Source organism: Leuciscus leuciscus (assembly GCF_965113295.1).
Source record: "Leuciscus leuciscus genome assembly, chromosome: 14".
Lineage (NCBI taxonomy): Eukaryota > Metazoa > Chordata > Actinopteri > Cypriniformes > Leuciscidae > Leuciscus > Leuciscus leuciscus.
Genome location: NC_138738.1, coordinates 38,964,193 through 38,985,696, shown reverse-complemented (window position 1 = coordinate 38,985,696; position 21,504 = coordinate 38,964,193). Strand labels below are relative to the sequence as shown.

The 21,504-nt window shown below is 38.6% G+C and overlaps 1 protein-coding gene across 3 annotated transcripts in view; it reads left to right on the top strand.

Moving 5' to 3' along the window:
• The window catches only part of quob (quattro b), a 50,834-nt gene that overhangs the window by 8,533 nt on the left and 20,797 nt on the right, over window positions 1-21,504 (top strand). For 2 of the 3 annotated variants that reach the window (XM_082136097.1, XM_082136095.1), the window contains exons 2-14: window positions 5,289-5,486; window positions 6,731-8,645; window positions 9,456-9,614; window positions 12,031-12,154; window positions 12,869-12,962; window positions 13,063-13,149; window positions 13,588-13,704; window positions 14,271-14,366; window positions 15,235-15,383; window positions 16,368-16,506; window positions 18,120-18,242; window positions 18,540-18,734; window positions 19,685-20,694. In XM_082136097.1, the coding sequence (XP_081992223.1) occupies window positions 5,289-5,486; window positions 6,731-8,645; window positions 9,456-9,614; window positions 12,031-12,154; window positions 12,869-12,962; window positions 13,063-13,149; window positions 13,588-13,704; window positions 14,271-14,366; window positions 15,235-15,383; window positions 16,368-16,506; window positions 18,120-18,242; window positions 18,540-18,734; window positions 19,685-20,694 (4,406 nt within the window). The remainder of the gene's footprint in view (window positions 1-5,288; window positions 5,487-6,730; window positions 8,646-9,455; window positions 9,615-12,030; window positions 12,155-12,868; window positions 12,963-13,062; window positions 13,150-13,587; window positions 13,705-14,270; window positions 14,367-15,234; window positions 15,384-16,367; window positions 16,507-18,119; window positions 18,243-18,539; window positions 18,735-19,684; window positions 20,695-21,504) is intronic. The other variant, XM_082136096.1, reaches the window with a different exon arrangement.

The following is a 21,504-nucleotide window of genomic DNA, read 5'->3' as shown; positions in this document are numbered from 1 at the left end:
TCATTATAATGTAATGAGTGTGACCAAAAACATACAAAAAGACACAAATGATATATTACTTAAAAAGTGCTAGTTTGAAAGCAGTCTTCAAAACAAAAGAACAAAATTAGCCACAGAACCTCATTAAATTTCACAAAAAAGAAAACCCAAATCATGTTGTTAATCTCTATAAAAGCAAACAGAGGAAAATGACACACATCAGCGAGAGCTGAGAAGTTGCTGCAAAAAAAAACACTGAAGAAGAAGGAAGTATTGAAACTAGTGAGTAAACGGAGGTGTAGTGGTCAGATGTTGTAGGTGTTCGTCTGATGAGAGTGAGAACGCTCCATTGTGCCAAACTCCCTCTGTAAGGAGTTAAACCACAGTGGCAATAAGACAAAGACAACACTGTCCTGAGGAGGGAGGAGAGGAGGAAGAGAAGGAGAAGCAGGATCACAACTTACTGGAATTTGACAGCTGTAACAAGAGACTTTCCAAAGCTGACAGATGATGAAGAATCGTGTTCAGGTTCGATTAGTGTTCATCTCAAGAGTGCAGATGAACTTTCTAACTTCTACCACTTGTACTTTTAACATGCTCTTTGTGCGACCCTAAAGTGATTATAGAGCTTGAAATGAGGGTTTTAAAAAGGCTCTGAGTGCCTCTTTTGTAACTTGCCAAATACACAAGTCAAGACTTATTCCTTGAGCAAAGCAAGGATGTGTTTTCAAACAATGTTTGGTACTATTCCTCCTATTGCACCATTTTTTGCATACGAGTATTTCTTAAAACTATGGACACTTTTGGTCCTATGGACTTAAACACACTTTTCACACTCTCTCTAGTATAATTTGTCAACTAATAATGTGCAAAAGTGAACATGCATGCATGCAAATTATGTCACTGACATTTACAGTTCGTACTAGCCATGATACTGCCTAAGTTGATCAACATGATTAATGGCAAATTACAGTCAAAAATGGTCTTTTCAGATTGCATGCACAAGTTCGCCACCCCACGCATGCCTGAAACCTCGACACATACTTGTACGAAAGTTACAATCCTCCTACGGGTGACTTTGTACACACAAGCATAAAAATACTGCATATAGCACTGATTGGAAAACCTCTCATATTTTATCTCAAGCTCTTTACTGACACGGTTGTGACATTGGTGAGCAATTACACTAACCTACTGTCTTAGTAATGCGTGCCTTAGCAAACACCACTAAATACAAGGCTGCTGAAAAACTGTTTGTTTACTATGCATGTATGAAATCATCTTATGCCTCAGAATTAATGACAGCTGAGCTTTGGTGTGTTTCAAACATTAGACTGAAGCTTATAATCACCCGTTGAGCTCTTGTGCAATTACAGATAGACTTGTGCACTGCCAAATGAAAAGATGTTGAAAATGTTTATGTTTAGATTTAATTGAGAGTTGTCACGCCAAAACTGTACAGCAATCCTGCAGGTGAGAAGACAGACAGGGCATTATTTCTGTGAAGTGCTTCAAAGAGTTTCTACACATGGAAAACTGACCCTATTAACATTTCCAGATATCAAATGAGCCTTCAAATTAACGCTCCAAAGTTCAGCCAAGGGCTTCGTCAGAGGGTTATATTTACAAAAACACTGAAAAATGCAATTGACAGTCTCCTGAATGCAAATACCAGACCTCAGGAACAACGCCAGGCCCCAGATATCCTTCATTTGGGATCCTGAGGATTTGTTAAATGAAGTTTGACTTGGACGTATTTTGAAAACCGAGGTGTGGACGTGTAACAGGAGAAGTAACGGGGGTAAACAGAATAACAGGCCCGGAGCCATGGCGAGACCACGCACATGTGTTTACCGAAGAAGGAAAAGAGAGGATGGGAAAGTCAGCGGTTCGACATGCTCACAGGACGGACCACCCTGAACCAGACGCACACAGGGCCCAGACTAACTCATTTAGTTAACGATTAAACAAAAAGGCTATTGTGTCTTTCCCACAATCATTCACAATTATTAATCATTAAACCCATTGTGGAAGGTCCCGTGCTAATTCTGTTCGGGATCATAAGACATACAGTAGCCTATAGTAGGCGGAGATGGGGCAAGATGCATCAGCCAATGTGGGTTAGAATAGTTTATATGTTTTATTTTCAATTTAGTTTTCAATAGTTTTCACGCTCATTCAGGTTCATCTTTTTTTTGTTTAGTTTTCTTTTTTGTCAGATTTCATCACAGTCTAAAACTGCAACTGTTCGATTTAAAATTGCGTTTTGACAAATTAGTTTGTTTAGCAGAATCCCAGTAAAAGAGATTCACCTGAAAGAACTTCTATATGGGCATATGAATATTTACATATTTAATTGCCCATGTTTTAATAGAAAATATATGTCGTATTAGCAACAAATTGAATGATTTTACTCAGTTATCCTATAGACCTTATGTAGCTCCGCCCCTTTTCAGCGCTGCACTCGTTGTCTTTTGACTTCCGGTCTGTATTTTCACAGCGATCTTGCGTATTTATGAATGAACGGCTCGTTTTAAAATCTTCCCGGTCGACTGACATTTGTTAAGACATCTGCTTTAAACATTACAATCCTCATGATAACTTTAGTTAACTTTACATTAAGTAAATCCACTTCAAAATCTAATTACTCCTGGACAGCAGCGCCATAGAAATATACAGAGCGACCGCAAAAACGGAAGTACAAAGACAATATTCTAAAGATGGCGGCGCCCTCGTTTCTCTGGCACATAAGGTCTATAGGTTTTAAAAGGGATAATTTACATAATTTACTCACCCTCAAGTTGTTCCTGACTGTATGAATTTCTTTTTTTCTGCTGAACACAAAAGAAGATATTTTGAAGAATATGGGAAACCAAACAGTTGATGGACCACAATTATGTTTCTTTCTATACTATGGAAGTCAATGGGGACCAGAAACTGTTTGATAACCAACATTCTTCAATATCGTCCAAGAACTATATGCAGGTTTAGGAAAACTTGAGGGTGAGTAAATAATGGCTAAATAAAAATAATTGTGTGAACTATCCCTTTAATGAAAAGTGACGATGTCTAATTCAGGGAATTCTTGAATAACCTCATGAACTACAATAAGTTGCAAATAAAAAAAATAATAACACTAGTAACAACATGCCGAAATGCTTTATCACAAATCTGGGACTATGAAGCAGGAAATGGTGAGAATGTGAGAAAGTCTAGTGCAGATAAACATCAATGTGTGCATACTTCATAGACGAGTACATGACAGAGCAGACATCAGATGTCTGTATCATTCAACTACTAACACAGCAGAGCTCAAACTGGGGGGTTTCCATTGATTTGACAAACTGCAGACTTTGAGGAATCAGTCTTGTCTGTAGCTCAAATGGTGAAGGATGAGATACAACTACAAAGTTGAAAACTTATGATTAGGAATTTGTTCACTAACCCCAAGAATGAGCAATGATTTCTTAGCAAACATCACTTACTTTAAACACTGTCAGGCCATTACATTGTTATCATTGTTAACTCTTTCCCAGCCAGTTTTTTTTTTTTTTTTTTTTTTTTTTTTTTTGCTAGCCAGCGTTTTTGTTAATTTTCATAAATGATTCATGGCCCCCATAATATTTTTCTGTATGAATATCTGAACATGCAATATATCAACAGAAAGAACAGATCCTCTGCTTAAATTTTTTTAAAAAAAAACTTTTATTTTAGCTTCATGCATTCTTCTTGTTAATCAACACTTGAATATGGGTAAGGTTAGTAAAAAAGCAACAAAAGCAATCTCATTTTTGTCACAGACTACGTCCGGATGGGATTCAGAAAGATTATCTAAGCATAGATGGAGTAAATGCTTGTACAGTCATGTAACTCATCCTGGGTCGACATTTCATTCTTTAACATTAGGCAGTTTTGATATATGTGCGGTTTAATGTTGATGATCGCGTTATTTTACATATGCATATGATTACATATCAGATTGCTTGTTTCTGCATCTTCTTCGCATGTGTTTTGAACAGGGGATTCAGGACTCTTTCAGTGTATAACAGAGAAAACACGGAAACACGGAAAATTTGGTGGGAAAAGAGTAAATTAAAAATAAGAAAAAAAACATAAACAGGAAAACTAAACTGAAATGCATTTTCGTCACTCCAAAACTAACTAAAAAAAAAAAAAAAAAAAAATTCACAAATTCATTTCAGTTTTAGACTAATAAAATACTAAAACTGACAAAGGAAACCTAAAACCAATTTTTTTTTACCTCAATCTAACAATGACAGTGAAAATAAAACTAAACTAGACTAAACTAAACTGAAAATAAAACAAACTATTCTAACCCTGGTCTGGTACACTGTTACATAAAACACAGACATTACTTTCTTTTCTTTTTTTCTTGTAAAGGAAGGGATTTGTTTATGTTTGTTATTTCCTAAGCAGACATAAACTTCCCGTGTGAGATCACACTCAGGGTCCTGTAATCATCTAAACCAGGAACCCAGTGTGTCTGTTGAGCCAAAAGATTAATAGACTAAACACACAAATATCTTAACATGGCTAAAGCATGCTTTTCTTTCCATGGTTAATCATTGCACTGGGCTGCATAAAAATAGTTTAAAACGTGCAGTTTAAGAGATTCAACCTAGTAATCCACTCTGTAACAGCTTGAGTCTGTTTAAGGTTTAAACCAAGGTCACTCAGACTTCCCTAATTTTCCACACAGCATTCCCTGTGCTCTTCCCACATCTGCTTTGTAAATTATTCCAAGTCGGACACTTGAAAGGTGAACCCAACATCCTCATTACAGAGGAATGCCTGAGAAACATGTATGATAAATATTTGGGAGAGCAAATTAGAGACATTCGCTGTAATCCTTCAGATGTGCATGGACACCCTGCACTCTTTCATAAACTGACATACTTTGAATTATGATTTCTTCCATAAATTTTTGATCACATTGCCCGTCTCCTCCACTTACAATGGATTGAGAAAGCGAGAAACTGCCTTCACATGGTGGTCAACAGAATGGAAAAGGTAGATTAGATAAGGCCAAAACAGTGAACCCTTGACACGACAAGCTTCATTGTCTGTCTCTGTAACAAGTGAGATTTAGGAGGGGTTGAAATAATGAAAAAGGTTTTGCCACAGGCATTTCACAAAAAACTCATTTTACATCTTTAGACAAAGCATTTAGGGCTTGTATACAATAACTGCAGTATCATCTATCATGGTATATGTATCAACGGATATTTTTCTGACAAGGAATACAGTAACTAACACACAAAATAAATCTCTCCCTTTCTTCACCTCAGAACCCTTCCTCTCTGGACTGGTCCATTCAGAGCGCCCTGTCGTCTCTCTTCCCTCCGTTTGAGGCTACCGCTCCTACTGTTCTCAGCCAACTCTTTCGCACCATTGAGGAACGTTACCATGGAGATGCTCTGCAGTGCCTGCTGAACTTCCTTATCCCAGCCAAACATATCCTAGAGAGCGTGCAACAAGCTGCCTGTGTGAGTACAACATGCTAATCACAACAACAAAAAAAGCCCATTGGACAGCGCCTTAGTAAAAGCCAACCATCTAAAAATGTCAAATAGCCTACCTAGTAGTGACTTAAGGAAAGGTTCACCCAAAGATTTATGTGTCATTATTTACTCACCCTCATGTCATCCCAAACCTATATGACTTTTGTCTTCAATGGAACATGGAAGTTCATAGACTTTATTCCAAGTCTTCTGAAGCCATACAATGATATTTGAGAGCCGAAGCACAGAGAAAGAGTTTCAATTAATAATGTCTTAAGGTAAATTAGGTAAATTCACAGAATTGCAAAAACACTCATTGTTCGGTCAAACAGGTTGTCACACTCAAACAAACATGTTTCCCATTGCAACTTTAAATTTAGATGTGTTCCAGAAACTAACATGAAGGTTCAGAAGAGTTGAAATATGCAGTAGGGTTATATGACTACTTTTATAGTGCTTTTTGGAGCCTGGAAGGCCATGCTCACTGTATGCTTTGAGCGTATGTAAAAGGACAGTGTGAATGACATAAGAGTGAGTCAATTATGTATTTTCATGTTTGGGTGAACTAACTAGTGTGACAACAAGTGGGGGGCATCCTTCATTCTCTATAGTCCTGGCTCCCCAAACAATGATTCTCGAGGCTAAATGAAGATATGTCTCAGCCATAACTAACACATTGTTTATATTTGTCTATCATATTGTACCCTTGAGTAGAGACCATCCATACACTTAGTCAAATATTAACTTTTGTCAGGTCATATACATGGACATACACATATGTATATTCATAAGGGTATGTATCGACACTACATTCATCTGATTATCATCATATTTCTAAGATTCTATGAATATAAGAAAATGCAAACATATAGAACATATTACATTTCTTCCACAGCCTTTAAAGGGTAAAGCATGTTAGTGGACGGACAAGATGAAAGCAATTTCCTCTGCAGACATTTCTTCCATGTGGACTTTTATGGCACAGATCCCACATGCTACTTATCCTTGTCCACTCAGCACAAGATTGTTTTGTTTTATCTTCAGAAAGAACAAAGGCCTTCCTAGGCAGCTTCTTCTGAAGGGCATTCAAGAATGTTTGCATGCAAGCCAATAAACGGCATCAAGACCCAAGCCATTACAAATCTGTTGATCGTAAAATCTGTCAATCCCAAACTATCTGCAAGTCAACAAACCAGCTTTGCTCTTTCTCTCTCTCTCTCTCCCACTAGGCTGCATACTCCGATGTCCTATTCCGGTGTGAGGGTTGGCCATTGTGCTTGAGAGATCGTGTGGTGATCCAACTCGCCCCCATCAACCCTTTACTGCTCCGACCTGGAGATTTCTACTTGCAGGTGGAGTCTTTTGGAGAACAGTCAGCCCGAATTGTCCTCAAAAGTCTTCTTGTGGAGGAAGACCTTCTGGGGCAGGAGAATCTGGTACTGCAAGCAGGTTCCAGGGTGCTGGATGGTCCTGCAGTTGAGGGGACGCCAATCCCGGAGACATCCTATCCATGCATATTCACTGAGTCTTGGCTAAGGGAAATAAATGAGGGACGTCATGGAAATCCTCTATGTCAGTGTGTGCTTTCCTCTGACCAGGGTGTTGTGAAGGTACCTTGGACCGAAGTTGCAAACCCAGAATTCCTTGACAGGCCCAAATCTAATATCTGGCCTGAAACAAAGACATGCTCAATTGCGACTCTCCGTGTGACAGATCTTAAAACTGAGATTTCAGAGAACGAGTCACAGTCACAGGTACCTGTGGACTTCTTACCACTTGAGATGGAAACTAGGATCCTTCCAGCAAAAGATGGGATGGTGGTTTCTGTTCAGCTGGTGGAGGGTGGTAGCAGACTGGTGAAGGTTGATCAAGGACATCCAATCAGCAGTTTTGCTGGAAAACCTGTTGGCTGGGTCTCTCCTAATACCTGGGACAACAGGCACAACGGAGAGCTGGAAGGAGAATATGTGGATCTGTTGGAGTTCAACAAGGAGAAAGAGACTTTGGACCTCAGCAAAATAGCAATCCCTACAAAACCATCAGGTTTCAAGCTAGTCAGGACAGCTCAACCTGCATCAAAAAGCAACGGTAACCTGTATGGTGAGGACTGCAATCCTTGCATGCAAAACAAACAGCCATTTGAGATAATGCAAAACGATCCAGAATCCAAATGCAGGTATCGTCAATCTTATGTGGCAGCTCTCCGAAACCCAGTGAATTTTGAGAGATCAAGTATGCTGCCTTCTCTAGATGAAACAAGGACAGATGTAGAGGAGCCAAGCTGTGAGGGATATGGAGTTGGCCATAGACTTAAACCTTTGAGTTGTACATTTGGCCAGACTCCAAACCAAGCAGACAGAAACCCAATGCAATTCTTTGAGAACTCAGCCCAACAAAAGCAAAGCACAAAGAACTTAACCCAGCCAAGTCAAAGTGTACCTCATGACTGTATTTCAAGGGAGAATGCAGAGTCTCTTGACCAATATATGACCCAACAGATCCCTAGCATGGTCCCAGCGAGACAACAACACAAGTCATTCCTCACTGGGCAACAGGATCAACATCAGACTGCACTAGGGACTAAGGCTTTTCCCGACAAAAGACTTTACTGTCTGAACAACTCTTTTAGGCAAGATTCATTTCAGATGCGGATTAGCAGCCAGAAGCACGCCAAAACCCAACACTTACCCAAAATGGGACTCAGGGCTTTACCTGACCACAGTGGTCACAGACAAGATGCTAATCAATGTTTGCAGGGTTTCAATCCAATTCAGCATTCACAAAAACAGCTAACACAGGTCTATGAGCAAACACCTGCTCTATTTCAGCCCCAGTGCAGTCAGGTCCTTTTCCAAAACGAGAACAGGCATTTGGATTGCAAAGTCCCCTGTGATGACAGACATTGTGGAAGAGGCCCAGGTTCACCTGTACAGGTGATCAAAGGTAAAAGCAGGTCTAAATCCCGCTCATACTCTTCAGTCTCGGAAACAACCAGAGAGTGTCTGCAATCACACAAGCCGACCAACAGAAGTCGCAGTGATGTCTATCCAGAGATCATCCCCATGTTGCCTGCTATCCAGGGAATAAAACACACAGCTAATTTGGTGTCCCCAAAGTTAAACAGACAACAAGAAGCAAGAAAGGGTAAGTTGAGTTAGCTGCATGTGAAAAAAAATTGTGCTTGTGATTTGTTACAAGCATTTAGAAGAAACGAATAAGGAGAAATATTCAAAAAATTCTATCTGTGGTTCCTTGCTGTGCGTCAACTAATTGCATACAGATTTTTACCCCACATCCCACTTTGTTGTTAAAAGAACATCTGAAGCAACATGATGTCTGGCCAACATGCTGTGTCTTAGATCTTTATCCTTAAATGAAAAGCTTGTTCAAACATGACTGATATGAAGTCATTTACAAAAAACGACTACTACAATGAGGCCATGTCTAGTTGCCGCACCCTTTGACACATATCGACTGATTTACAGACGACCTTGACCCTGGTCCTCTGCTGAGGAGAAAATATACCATTCTGAAAGGTCATCTTAAAAGAGTACAATGTGACACTGGCTAAAGGTCAGGAGCGTGCACAGCGTTCCACAGGGGAATTTCTGCAGTCCTTCATCTGATCTCTTTCTTCAGCAGAACAGAAAGAAAGCATTCATGAGGACCAAGAGCAAGGGCAGGGAACAGAAATAACTACATCCCCCCCGTTTATGGGGAAGCTGTTAGATGTCTTTGTAAATGGGAAGAGGAGGATCATGGCTTTAGCTTACAAATCATTTTTCCTAAAGTTTTTCTAAAGGGGAGATCAACAGCTCCATCTAGCTGTGACGCACATCTTAGATTTTCACTCATTGCAGTAAGTTCAAGAAAAGGTCCAAAAAGTTGAATTAGGCTTTTGTGTTGTTATATTTACCAATGTTGAAAATTAAAGTAAATTCTCCTCTTTCTAAGAAGTCTCCCCCTCTGGAAAAGCTGGATCACCGGTTGTTAATGGAGTAGAGCTTCAGAAATCACACGCTGATCAATCTGAGAATAGAGTTCAGGAAACTCTACTTTCCCAGGACCCCACAATCAAGAGCCTTCTCCAGCTAGGCATCATCTGTCTACCAGGTATGCCTGCTAATCAACTTTTAATTATGAACAGTTGTGGTGTAGGCTAGTGGTTAAAGCTCAGGGATATGACTGAGACTGACCCATGCAGACTAATCTAAGTCTAAGATAACTGTGCCATTGAGCAGGACAGTACAGCAAGAACTGTTCATTGGAAAAACAAATTGTCATGTTTACTCATCAACAACAAGGTCACCATGATTTTGCCAAGTAAGATATGTTCCTGGATCAAGATCTTTTGTTGATTCTGGAACAACATTCCTGTCCGAAAATGTAGTCCTAACCCTATCCCTACCCCTAAACCTAATCCTATAACCATTACTTATTCCTAAAATCAGAGTGAAATGATAGTTGAATAACACTGATGTAGAAGCACCTAACCCTTGTTTTAAACCTAAACTTAGCATAAACTGTAAGGTTAGGTTAGGTCAGCCCTCAAATCTGATTGGTTGATTGGAATGTTGTTCCAAAATCATCAAAAGATGTTTATCCAGGAAGATGTTGCATTTTTTGAAATCACATTCACCCAACAGTAAATAAATAAATAAATAAAAATAGTCCATACGTCTTCTGAAGACATGTGATACAGTAACTTTGTTTGAGGATCAGACACAAGAGAACCAAAAGTGCCATTGTTTAATTCAATACCAGCCTGAATAATATTTGAGAGCTCTGGTTGAAAAGATCATCATCAGTGACTAATGTTTGAATGTAAGTCTGTTCAGAGACCATATGACTTCAGAAGACTTGGAATATAACACAAACTGTGTGGACTCCTGTTATCATGCTTTTTTTTATCATCCTGTACTCAAGCCTGACAATCATCATGCACTTCTATTGCATTTGAAAAGAGCAGTTTGAAAATTCTGCCTAACATCTAATTTTGTGTTCAACTAAACAAGACAAAAAAATACAGGTTATAAATAAGATGAGGGTACAGAAGAAAACAACTTAGGGCCCTGTCCACACGGAGACGCGTTTCGCTGTATACGTATACATTTTTTATCGTATTGGCGTTTCGTCCACACGGATCCGGCGTTTTCGGAGACTGAAACCGCTATTTTTTTAAACCGGGTCCCAAGGTGGATAAATCTGAAAACGCCGCCTTTGCGTTTTCGTGTGTACGGCCAATCCGTACATTTTGTGAAACGATGATGTCATCACACCAAGTGTCAACTAGTCAGACACTGTTAAGTCACAGCAACTACATTTATGGTTTTTCATATTGTTCAACAAAGTTCTTGATTAAAAAAGAAAAGAAAAAAAGAAGCTACTGTGCCTAATATTATTGTTGTATACAGCCATAGTATACAGCGCACAAGGTTTATGCGCATGCTTCAAGTCTTCTTCTCCGTTTTTAGTGTATGTCTGTGGCAGAATTACAGCGCCACATACTGGTCTGGCATGTATACTACATCGTTTTGAGTCGGTTTCAGTGGTTTCGTGTGTACGGAGATATTTCTTGAGACGACGCCGTGTTTACGGAATTTTTTTTTTGAACGGGGAAAAAAAATATCGGATAGGGAAAGCTCTGGCTTCGTGTGGATGTGGCCTTAATGAGAAAACAAAAGTCTTAACATAAAAGGGGTGGTGGTGGCGCAATGGATAAGACACATGCCTTTGGTGTGAGAGACCCGGGTTCGAATCCACTGTGAGACACCAATGTGTCCCTGAGCAAGACATTTAACCCCTAGTTGCTCCAGAGGCGTGCGACCTCTGACATATATAGCAATTGTAAATCGCTTTGGATAAAAAGCGTCAGCTAAATGAATAAATGTAAATGTAAATGTATAAAACATGTAGCTACTGCTAAATAATGATTTAGCAAGTGCATTTTACTATGACCAGAGAAATGGTGAGCAACAGGCTTTTTCACACAGAAACTATGAGGAAAAGCAACTAATGTTATGTTTAGGTCACCAAAACAATTACATTACGCACGCACAAACACACACAGGATGATAATGCAAGGCCCTTTAAGGCCTTCTGTATGAGGGTGAGTAAATTATTCATATTTGAGTGAGGCAATCTTTTAACACCCTGATTTATGAACCTATAATGTGAATCCTATACAGTTACTTTTGATTAAATTACCATGCTGCTAACTTTTTACATGCACTTTAACCATACAGTAGGTTGCACATTCCACTCTAGATAAAGCTAAATGCATCAAATGTAAATGCTGTTGTCATTAAAAAGGAAAAGTTCATTTTTTGAGTTCACTCCTTCTCATTAATTATAGCGGTTAGCATCATGAAGCCATTTTCAATCCCAATACAGAACATACACAACTTTTGTGACTGACTGTCTATATTTATCTGTTTGCTTTTGCTCTTTTATGTTCGTTCCCAAAATTACAAAGCTTTTATTTTTATTTAATTTTTTTTTACCCATTCTGTTCTCTTACCAACACAAGGCAGTCGTGACCGCGCTGGCCGGGCCGTGGTGGAGGTGTATGGCGGCAGGAAAGGCTGGGCTTCCTCTCAACTCTCTCCTCTGGAGTTTTGCAGACTTCTGCTTTTCCTGCACTCCATTCCCAGGTACCAGTAGAGATCAGTCTGCTCAGTCACCACAAGGGGGCAGTAAGAGACTGTGTAATTTGGACATGAAGTATCAGTACCATATACCCAGCGATGTGAAACAAGCGTCAGTAGGCTTGTGAATGTGTGCACTAGACTAGGCTATTTAGAATCGTATAATTAGTCAAATTTAATAATAAAAAATTGAGTTGAATATGATAAACATACATTATAGGCTGTATGGTTTTCATTATAGGACCAAATTGATGGAACGGACGGAATGAAATTCAAACATTTTCATCTGTGTAACTTTAAACAAGCAGTTTTGCCGACTTGTATATCACTCCGCTCATCCTGGTCAAATAAACCGGCGCTACTTTCATGTCTTTCGTATTAAACCTCTCATTTGATGCAAACAGTTTATTTATTTGGTAAGTAGCTGTGTAATAAGGTCAGTCAGTCGGTCATTATCGCAAAATAAACCATAGCAGGGTAATCAGGAAAATTATATTAGGCTATATATAAGTAGCTACTATAGGCTATTTTCCCTCACATTCAATAATTCTGAAAATGGCAGAATCTCATTTGTCAGTGCTGAAAAACCTACATGTTTTTTAAACACATCTGTGGTTATAGCTCAATAATATTTTAGCAATACATTTTTGATGCCAATATTTATTTCTGTAAGTATGAAATTGAAAACCATGTGTTTGACATGCTGAATTTCTTCTCCAGGACTGAGGTCAGAGAGCTGGGACTTACAGTAGTGATTGACAGCCGGAAGTGTCCTCTGCCCTCTGTGTTCTTCAGATCACTGCTCATGGTTCAGGTGAGGACAAACTAATCATCACCTCCAACATCAATACAAACCTGAACACATCCTTCATACTGTGTGTGTGTGTGTGTGTGTGTGTGTGTGTGTGATACAGGAGCAGGCCCTTCATGCAGTGCACACTATCTTGATGCTGGTTGATAAAGACGCTAATCCTCGCCCAGAAAAACATCCTGGTCTACAGGTAATTAACACCCCCAAACACACTCGTGCTACCCAGCAATTACACCTTCATGGAAACATGCAACCCTTTAATTAACACCTGGAATGTCTGCTCTCACTGACTTCAGTTATCCACGTCTGATGTCTGCCGGAACTAAGGGTTCTGGGAGACGTCTGTTCCGGCAGACAACTTTGGGTTCCAGCAGAAAATCATCATATTAGAATGATTTCTGAAGGATCATGTGACAATGCAGACTGGAGTAATGATGCTGAAAATTCAGCTTTGCTCACAGGAATAAAGAACATTTTAAGAGTAATTAACAGCAGAAGAGACTTTTCAAAACATAAAAAAATCGTACCGACCGCAAACTTGTGAACAGTATTGTGTAATATCAGTGCTTGGGTCTCACACACACTTGTACAGCTACGGTATTTTAAAGTGCATGATCATTTCCTTTAGATTGATGTTGTGACAACACTAAAGGCTCTTCATAAGACAGTTGACGGACAGCAGTTGACCTCTGACCTTGGCGGGACCTTCCCCTACAGTCATGAAGACTGGCTGCAGTTTCATCAGGTACCGCGTCACACAAACACTCAGTAACATCACCCTTCTCATGGATGTCTGCAGCGTTTCAGTGACACTTATATTTCATGTTGATGCACAGGCACATTTCCTGACCCATAGTTTTCTGTCCTCTCTTTTTCTACTACCATTAAAAATACATTTTTAATGCCACTTGCTCAATTACGGTCACACATTTTTTGTTTGGTTTCTGTATGAGAACATGATTTTGTGTAATCAATCCTCTCAAACCATAAGGATGCAGCTGTTAAAACACTTTTAAACAGATAAGTCACCTTGCACAATCAGTTTTAGAGAAGTAGACCACACATTTCTGACATCAACAAATGTCTTTTTTGTCTCTTTAACATCTGAGAGACCCCGAAGGCACTTTAACTTACACATGCAACAACACAACTTTTCCTGCACTTACGAGAATTGATTATAAACTACATTTCAACTTGATGACTTGCAGTAGAGTCTGTCTGCTGGACACATGCTTTAGATCCGTTCTGTTGAATCACATAGTATGACGAGTATCTAACATGTGTTTTTGCATATATGTGTGTCTTTTTTAGAAACTTTCCCTCTTTCAACTCGACCTTCAAGCATCTTCTTCATTACTACAGACAGCGATCAGGAGACTTGATGTAAAAAAAACAGACACTGCAAAGGTCATTTTAATTTCTGAAACTTTCCGTGAATACAGTACACTTTTGTATCCCATTAAATTAAAAGTAGGGATGCACCAATATAAATATTTTCAGCGATATGATAAGGCGGTAATTATTTACATGTTTTGGCAGACAACTGATATTAAATTCTGTTCCATTTTATATAAATAAAAGAAAACACTACACACAATCATTGTAGTTGCTACAAATGAATGTAGGAATCAAAACTTAATGTACAGTATACATTTTTTTAAATACTTCTGAAATTTGGTAAAGATTACATTTAACATTATTAGAGTTTTTTAATATTAACTTTAAGTAAGCATAAGGTGATGGAAAAGGTGATCTAAATCGAAAAATAGGGGAAATTAAGTTATATTGTACAGACTTATATTGTGCATCCCTAATTAAAGGTACAATGGCATGTTTTTGTAATGAGAACTATTAGATATGTTTGTTGATAAACTATTTATGTAACAGAAATGTTGGCAGTACATTAAATTTGCTTTCAATTTGGATGCCACATGATTTCCCCCCTTTATAATTTAAAAATAATAGTAATAATAATTATATATACATATAAAATGTTGATGTTTATTTAATGTATATATTAATATAAAATGTATATAAAATATGAATATAAAAATTTTAATTGCAAAAATTGCAAACCTCATTTAAAATAAATGCAAAATTAAACGTTTTACGTAACACAGAATGAGCATACATGTAGGCCGTACATTGCTCTCATTAAATTTGCTCTCAATCCAGATTCCGCATGATTTCTCCTCATTAAAAATGAAAAATCTCATTTATTTAAATTGACCTCTTGAGGAATGCTGCTCCTAAACTAACCAATCCAATCGTTCAGGATGTCCAGTCCTGCATCCAGGAGCAGAGGAGCTCCATGAAGATGGTGCTCGAGGACACCCGATTGGTCGCTCTCCAACGAGAGGGCGGGTCTATTCTCGCCAGGATGAGGAAGGAGGAGTCTCGATTCGCTCAGTCTGAAGACTTCAGGTATTTCCCTCCGTGTGTTTGAGTCTCAGCAGGATTGATCATGATTAGAGATGTTCGGTCCACGCCGATCCTGTTTACCCGACGGCAAGAGCCTTCATACACACAATGGACTCCAGTGGAGAACCAATGTATAATTTAAAGGGATAGTTCACCCAAAAATGAAAATTCTGTGATCACTTACTCACACTCATGTTAGGGCAATTAATCGAATTTGTAATCGCGATTAGAATTACGAATGCCACAATTATGTAATCGTTCAAAGGCGCAATTACAAAAGTGTGCTTAAGATGTGTTTTTTCTTTCTACAGTTTATCTTAAAGTTTTTTTCTATTGTTTTAATTTTAGTTTTAGTATAACATTATAATACCATTCATATTTTTACTTTGGTTTGGTTTCTTTAAAAAAAATTATATTTTTGACATTTGAGACTTAAAGCTGTAGAAAAGCAATACAAGTTTTTCAGGAAGAGTGTTTTCAGCTTGTTGATTTTGATATTACAATATGTTATGCAGTCGCTTCAAACAATGGCATAAAGTTTTTTAAAACATCATTCAGTGTAAATTGTGAAAATCGTTATTAATAATCACAATTACAATTTCAAAGGGAATAATCGACAATTATGATTTTTTTTTTCATAATCGTGCAGCCCTACCTCATGTTGTTCCAAATATGATTCTTTTGAAGAATGCTTGTAACCAAACATTTGATGGACTATATAGATTTTTCAATAGGAAGTCAATGGTGTTCAATATCTTCTTTTGTGTTCGACAGAAGAAAGTGTGGAGAATAGGTTTTCACCAGCCTGTAATTCTCAATATTTACCATAAATGAATTAAAATCTGTAAAAGGTGTTATATTTACAGTCTCTGCATGTGTGGTTTTTGCAGGCGCTGAGAACACACACACACACACACACACACACACACACACACACACACACACACACACACACACACACTTATATGTGTCCTTTCTCTCGTGCAGGGACTCTCTGGAGTGTGTGACGTGTCTGTATAACCAGGTGGAAGAGGCCGTTCACACGCTAGTGATGAAATCCAACCAGTCCCTGCGACATCTCGAACACGTTCTCCTGCTGAGGGAAACAGAAGACTCGCTCGGCACAGTATGCATTACATCCCATCACTGAACGCGTGTTTATGACAGATAATGAGCACAGCCCACAGAAAGCACTGAAAATAACTCAAGACAAACATTGTGAAGTGAAACGTGTCTGCTGTAGAGAATAAATCAGCCGGCGTTACAGCAGACAGTCTCAGCCTTCACAGGGAAATATAACATCACTGCGCTAAATAAAGTCAGGGTAATTCTTCCGCTGTTAAAAGAGAACGTTTTGAGACCAGCGAATTTTGGTGCATTTGTGGCACAATGTATTTTACCACAGAAAATAACTTGGACTCTTCCCTTAGTGAAAGTAAAGGGCAAGCCAATGTTAAAATGCACAGTTCAGTTAAATTATATTCAACCATGCAAATCCGGGAAAGATGGCAACTGTGGCATCAAATGCATAAGGATAGCAGAATGTTTACATGTAGCAAACTCTACCCATAGGAATAATGTCTCTTAGATGTCCATCAGCAAAGAAAAGGAGATCCACTTTTAAAACAATTATGAATAATTTATTTAAGCTTCTCATTTGTGCTTTTAAACTCGTAAAGTGCACAGTCCCATTCACTTCCATTGTGCGTAACCATGATCTTTGTGTTTTATTGGTAACACTCTACAATAGTTAAGCATTAGTTAATGCATTCCCTTGTGAAAAGAAGTGTGCTTAATTGTATTGAATGTGTACTTTTAGTGTACTTCAAATTCTAAAATTATAATTTTTTTAAAAGTTGGACTTGCAGATAAAATAATATTGCTGAAATTCCTTAAAGAAAGTACACTTTCATGACTATGTTTCTTAACACACATTTTAAAAATTCACTTTGTAATAATGTCTAATTAAGTTTTACTTAAAAAATACATTTTAAATAAAGTTTCTGTAGTGCTTTAAAGACTTAAGCTTATTTCGATGTATTGACTAATAAACTAAAGCACATGTAAAATAAATGATTTTAATTCCAACTGAAGTGTGTCGTCAAAAATGACATTTGTTAATATTGTGTATATTATATATGTGTGCATTAATGCTTAAAACTTGAATACACTTGCTTATACAGTATAATCCAGTAAAACTTGGTTAAAAGTTTCGATAGAGAAACCCTTTTGATCTATTAAATATGTCAACATGAACTAGTAATGAGAAATATATTTTTAAATCATTTATTAACCTAACGATAGTTAGTAAAAATATTCACAGTGCATTAACAGATACAACTTTGATTTAAAAAAAGTATTGATATTAACATTAACTAAGATTAATACCACGTTCTGCTAACGTTCCCATTAATTATGAAAACAGTATTTCTATATGTTTTCTGAACGTTCAAAACATCAAGTTTTTAAAAATGTTTTTAACACTCAATTTTATCATTTTGCAAACATTATGGGAATGTTACTTATGAATGTTTACTGAACGTTCTGAGACTAGTAATATTTAAAAAAACGTTTAACGAATTTCCAACTAATATATTTCAGAAATAAAACGTTCCTTTTTTCTTGCTTTTCTTTCCATTTCCAGATCTGGTGGGGTCAGCAGGATCTTCTCCGTGTATTAATAGCATAAATTCAGCTCTGGAATCTTGTTTATGATTATTGTTTATCTGTTTTTCACAGATCCAAACATGGTGTGATGAAGAGGAAGAGTCATGGCAGAAGGACAAGGACGGCACAGAGAAAAGCCTGCTGAAAGTAGAGCAGAGACTCCAGGACATTCAGTCTGTTCTTACACAAGCAAAGGTAACAAATCCTCAAGACATTCACTCAGATATATTACCAAAAGAAGATGGATGGTCCAGAATATGAATCTAAAAATGCCTGAATGTTATCAGACTTTGTGTAATGGATTTATGTGGACTATTGAGTTCAAATTAATCAAAAAGTAATACAAATACCAGAGTTTTTCTGATAATGAATATGGTGCAGGAATGTGCGTCTCCAATGATAAGAGCTAAAGGGTTCACGAGGTTTCAGACATTTTTGATATTCTGCATAATGTGTACAGGGAAAAGAACATGTGTTTGTTTGTTTTTCTAGGAGAAAAAGGTGAAAGGGATGATGTTGATAAAGGAAGTGGAGAGTAAAAGCAAAGGAATGCATTATCCTGAAAGTGACGTTTTTCGTCGCAACACCGTCACTTTCAAAACCAACATGACCGGGTTTCTCCTGAAGGCTGAAGAACGTAAATCTGAGCTGGAGGCGTCTCTGGATCTGTGTCGTTTCTGTCAAGAGGTTCGTCAACGTGCATTAACATGGACATTTTACTTATGCAATGTTGATGTATTACTCTGTGAAACAAGATATTGCTAAAATAAATAAATATAGTAATTAGCAATTATAGCATAGGGTCATGGGAAGCCATCAGGGAATTGTTTTACTGTGTTCTCCAGAAACGAATCAAATCTTAAAGCGAATGAAATTTTTATAGTTAATAAACAAACAATTTGCAGATATATTAAATAAAATATTTAATTTGCATGATATTGCTCTTGGGAAAAACAAAACTCTATTGCAAACCATAGATAACTATATATATATATATATATATATATATATATATATATATATATATATATATATATATATATTTATTTATTATTATTATTCTTTTTTGTGAGTGAATCATTCTTTTGAGTCGATTCTTTTCAGTGAATCAGTCAAAACAGCTCTTAAATTATTTGATAGTGCATATGTCTGAAGCAAAAATATTTTTAAATAATTATCTTTAAATAATTACCATAAACAACTGGAAAAAGTCTTGCCATTTCATCGGTTAAAGATTGTGAGAGCACCAATAATAACTGAGCAGCAAATCATCATATTAGACTGATTTCTGAAGGATCATGTGACACTGAAGACTGGAGTAATGATGCTGGAAATTCAGCTTTGATCACAGGAATAAATTACACTTTACTGTATATTCACATAGAAAACAGCTGTTTTACATTGTAATAATATTTCACTGTTTTTACTGTATTTTTGATCAAATACATGCAGCCTTGATGAGCAGAAGAGACAATATATATATATATATATATATTTCAAACTTTTTGACCAATGGTTTGTCAATGAGCTAATATAAATAATATACCCATATTGTGATATATATATATAATGCCCACCTCTTCTATTGCATAACTACTTAATAGCCTTGAAATGACTTTTATCTCTTTGTTTTCCAGGCCTCATCTCTTGTTAAAGAGTGTATGGAGTATTTAGATCACATAAAGACCACAAACCCTCCCATGTGTGCCTGCTTGAGCACACTGAAGGCTTTTGAGGAGCGTTTGAAGGACTTCTCCCCCCAACACTTTCAGGACAGGAGCACTGCTCTGCTGGAGAGGCTCCCGGACGGGATATGGATGTGGAATGCAGTCCGGGCTCAATGCCGAGACGTCAGACAGAGGCTCGCGGAGATACTGCAGGCCTCTTATAGAAGTCAAACCCCTCCGGGAACGCCAGGAAAGGAAAGCGAGGCCCACTTGAAAGGTCCGACCCGGAGCGTAATTAGCACCAGCCTTAGAGAAAATGAAGGCGACCCCCAAACAAACCCTGTCGGCGGTCATATGAAGACCAGAAATAGTTATGATAATGAGACAGTGACGCATTTCGAGCCTGTTAGGAGAAACACATCATCAAATTGTGATCCGATAATGAGTGAAAACACACACAAAGACTCCGCACCGACTGAACTGCAAGGTCAGCTCAAAGAGGAAGGAGGAAACCAGCATTTCCACCAAAGCGAAGGCGAAGTTTCCTCATCACACAATGGCCCGATCAAAGAATTAAATAGGCGTCCTCGGATATACTCTCACAGCGACAGTGATCTCAGAAAGTCAGGCCATGTCAATAAGCATGAGCGCTCGCCACATTATGAAGCCCTGGTGCGCTCACACAGCGAAAGCTCTTGCTCACGATCCACTAGTTATGATTCCATGAGCAAAAGCAGTGCTGCGATCAAGCATGTGCGTGAGAAGACATCTGCAGATTCCTGTCAGGAGAGGATCAGGGTCACTGGCTCAGACAGAGCATCATGGGACGAACAGAGCTCGCACCACGACAGCATCTGTTCAAGCCAAAGCGACATACAGGAGAAGTTCAGCAGTGACAGCAAATCTGATGACGTTTCAGCAGCAACACACTCAGATAATCCAGAGTCTGTGCGGATACTGGACAACAGCAGCACTGTACTGTGAGTCCAACAATATACCACACAACATTATTCTAATGAGAGTCATGAGAATCATAATGTGAAGATACTGAGAAGGAACCGATCATACAGAGCAGGACGCGATCACAGAGCAGGACGCGATGAGAACCGATCATACAGAGCAGGACGCGATGAGAAGGAACCGATCATACAGAGCAGGACGCGATGAGAAGGAACCGATCATACAGAGCAGGACGAGATGAGAACCGATCATACAGAGCAGGACGCGATCACAGAGCAGGACGCGATGAGAAGGAACCGATCATACAGAGCAGGACGCGATGAGAACCGATCATACAGAGCAGGACGCGATGAGAAGGAACCGATCATACAGAGCAGGACGCGATGAGAAGGAACCGATCATACAGAGCAGGACGAGATGAGAACCGATCATACAGAGCAGGACGCGATCACAGAGCAGGACGCGATGAGAAGGAACCGATCATACAGAGCAGGACGCGATGAGAACCGATCATACAGAGCAGGACGCGATGAGAAGGAACCGATCATACAGAGCAGGACGCGATGAGAACCGATCATACAGAGCAAGACGCGATCACAGAGCAGCACGCGATGAGAACCGATCATACAGAGCAGGACGCGATGAGAAGGAACCGATCATACAGAGCAGGACGCGATGAGAACCGATCATACAGAGCAGGACGCGATGAGAAGGAACCGATCATACAGAGCAGGACGCGATGAGAACCGATCATACAGAGCAGGACGCGATGAGAACCGATCATACAGAGCAGGACGCGATGAGAACCGATCATACAGAGCAGGACGCGA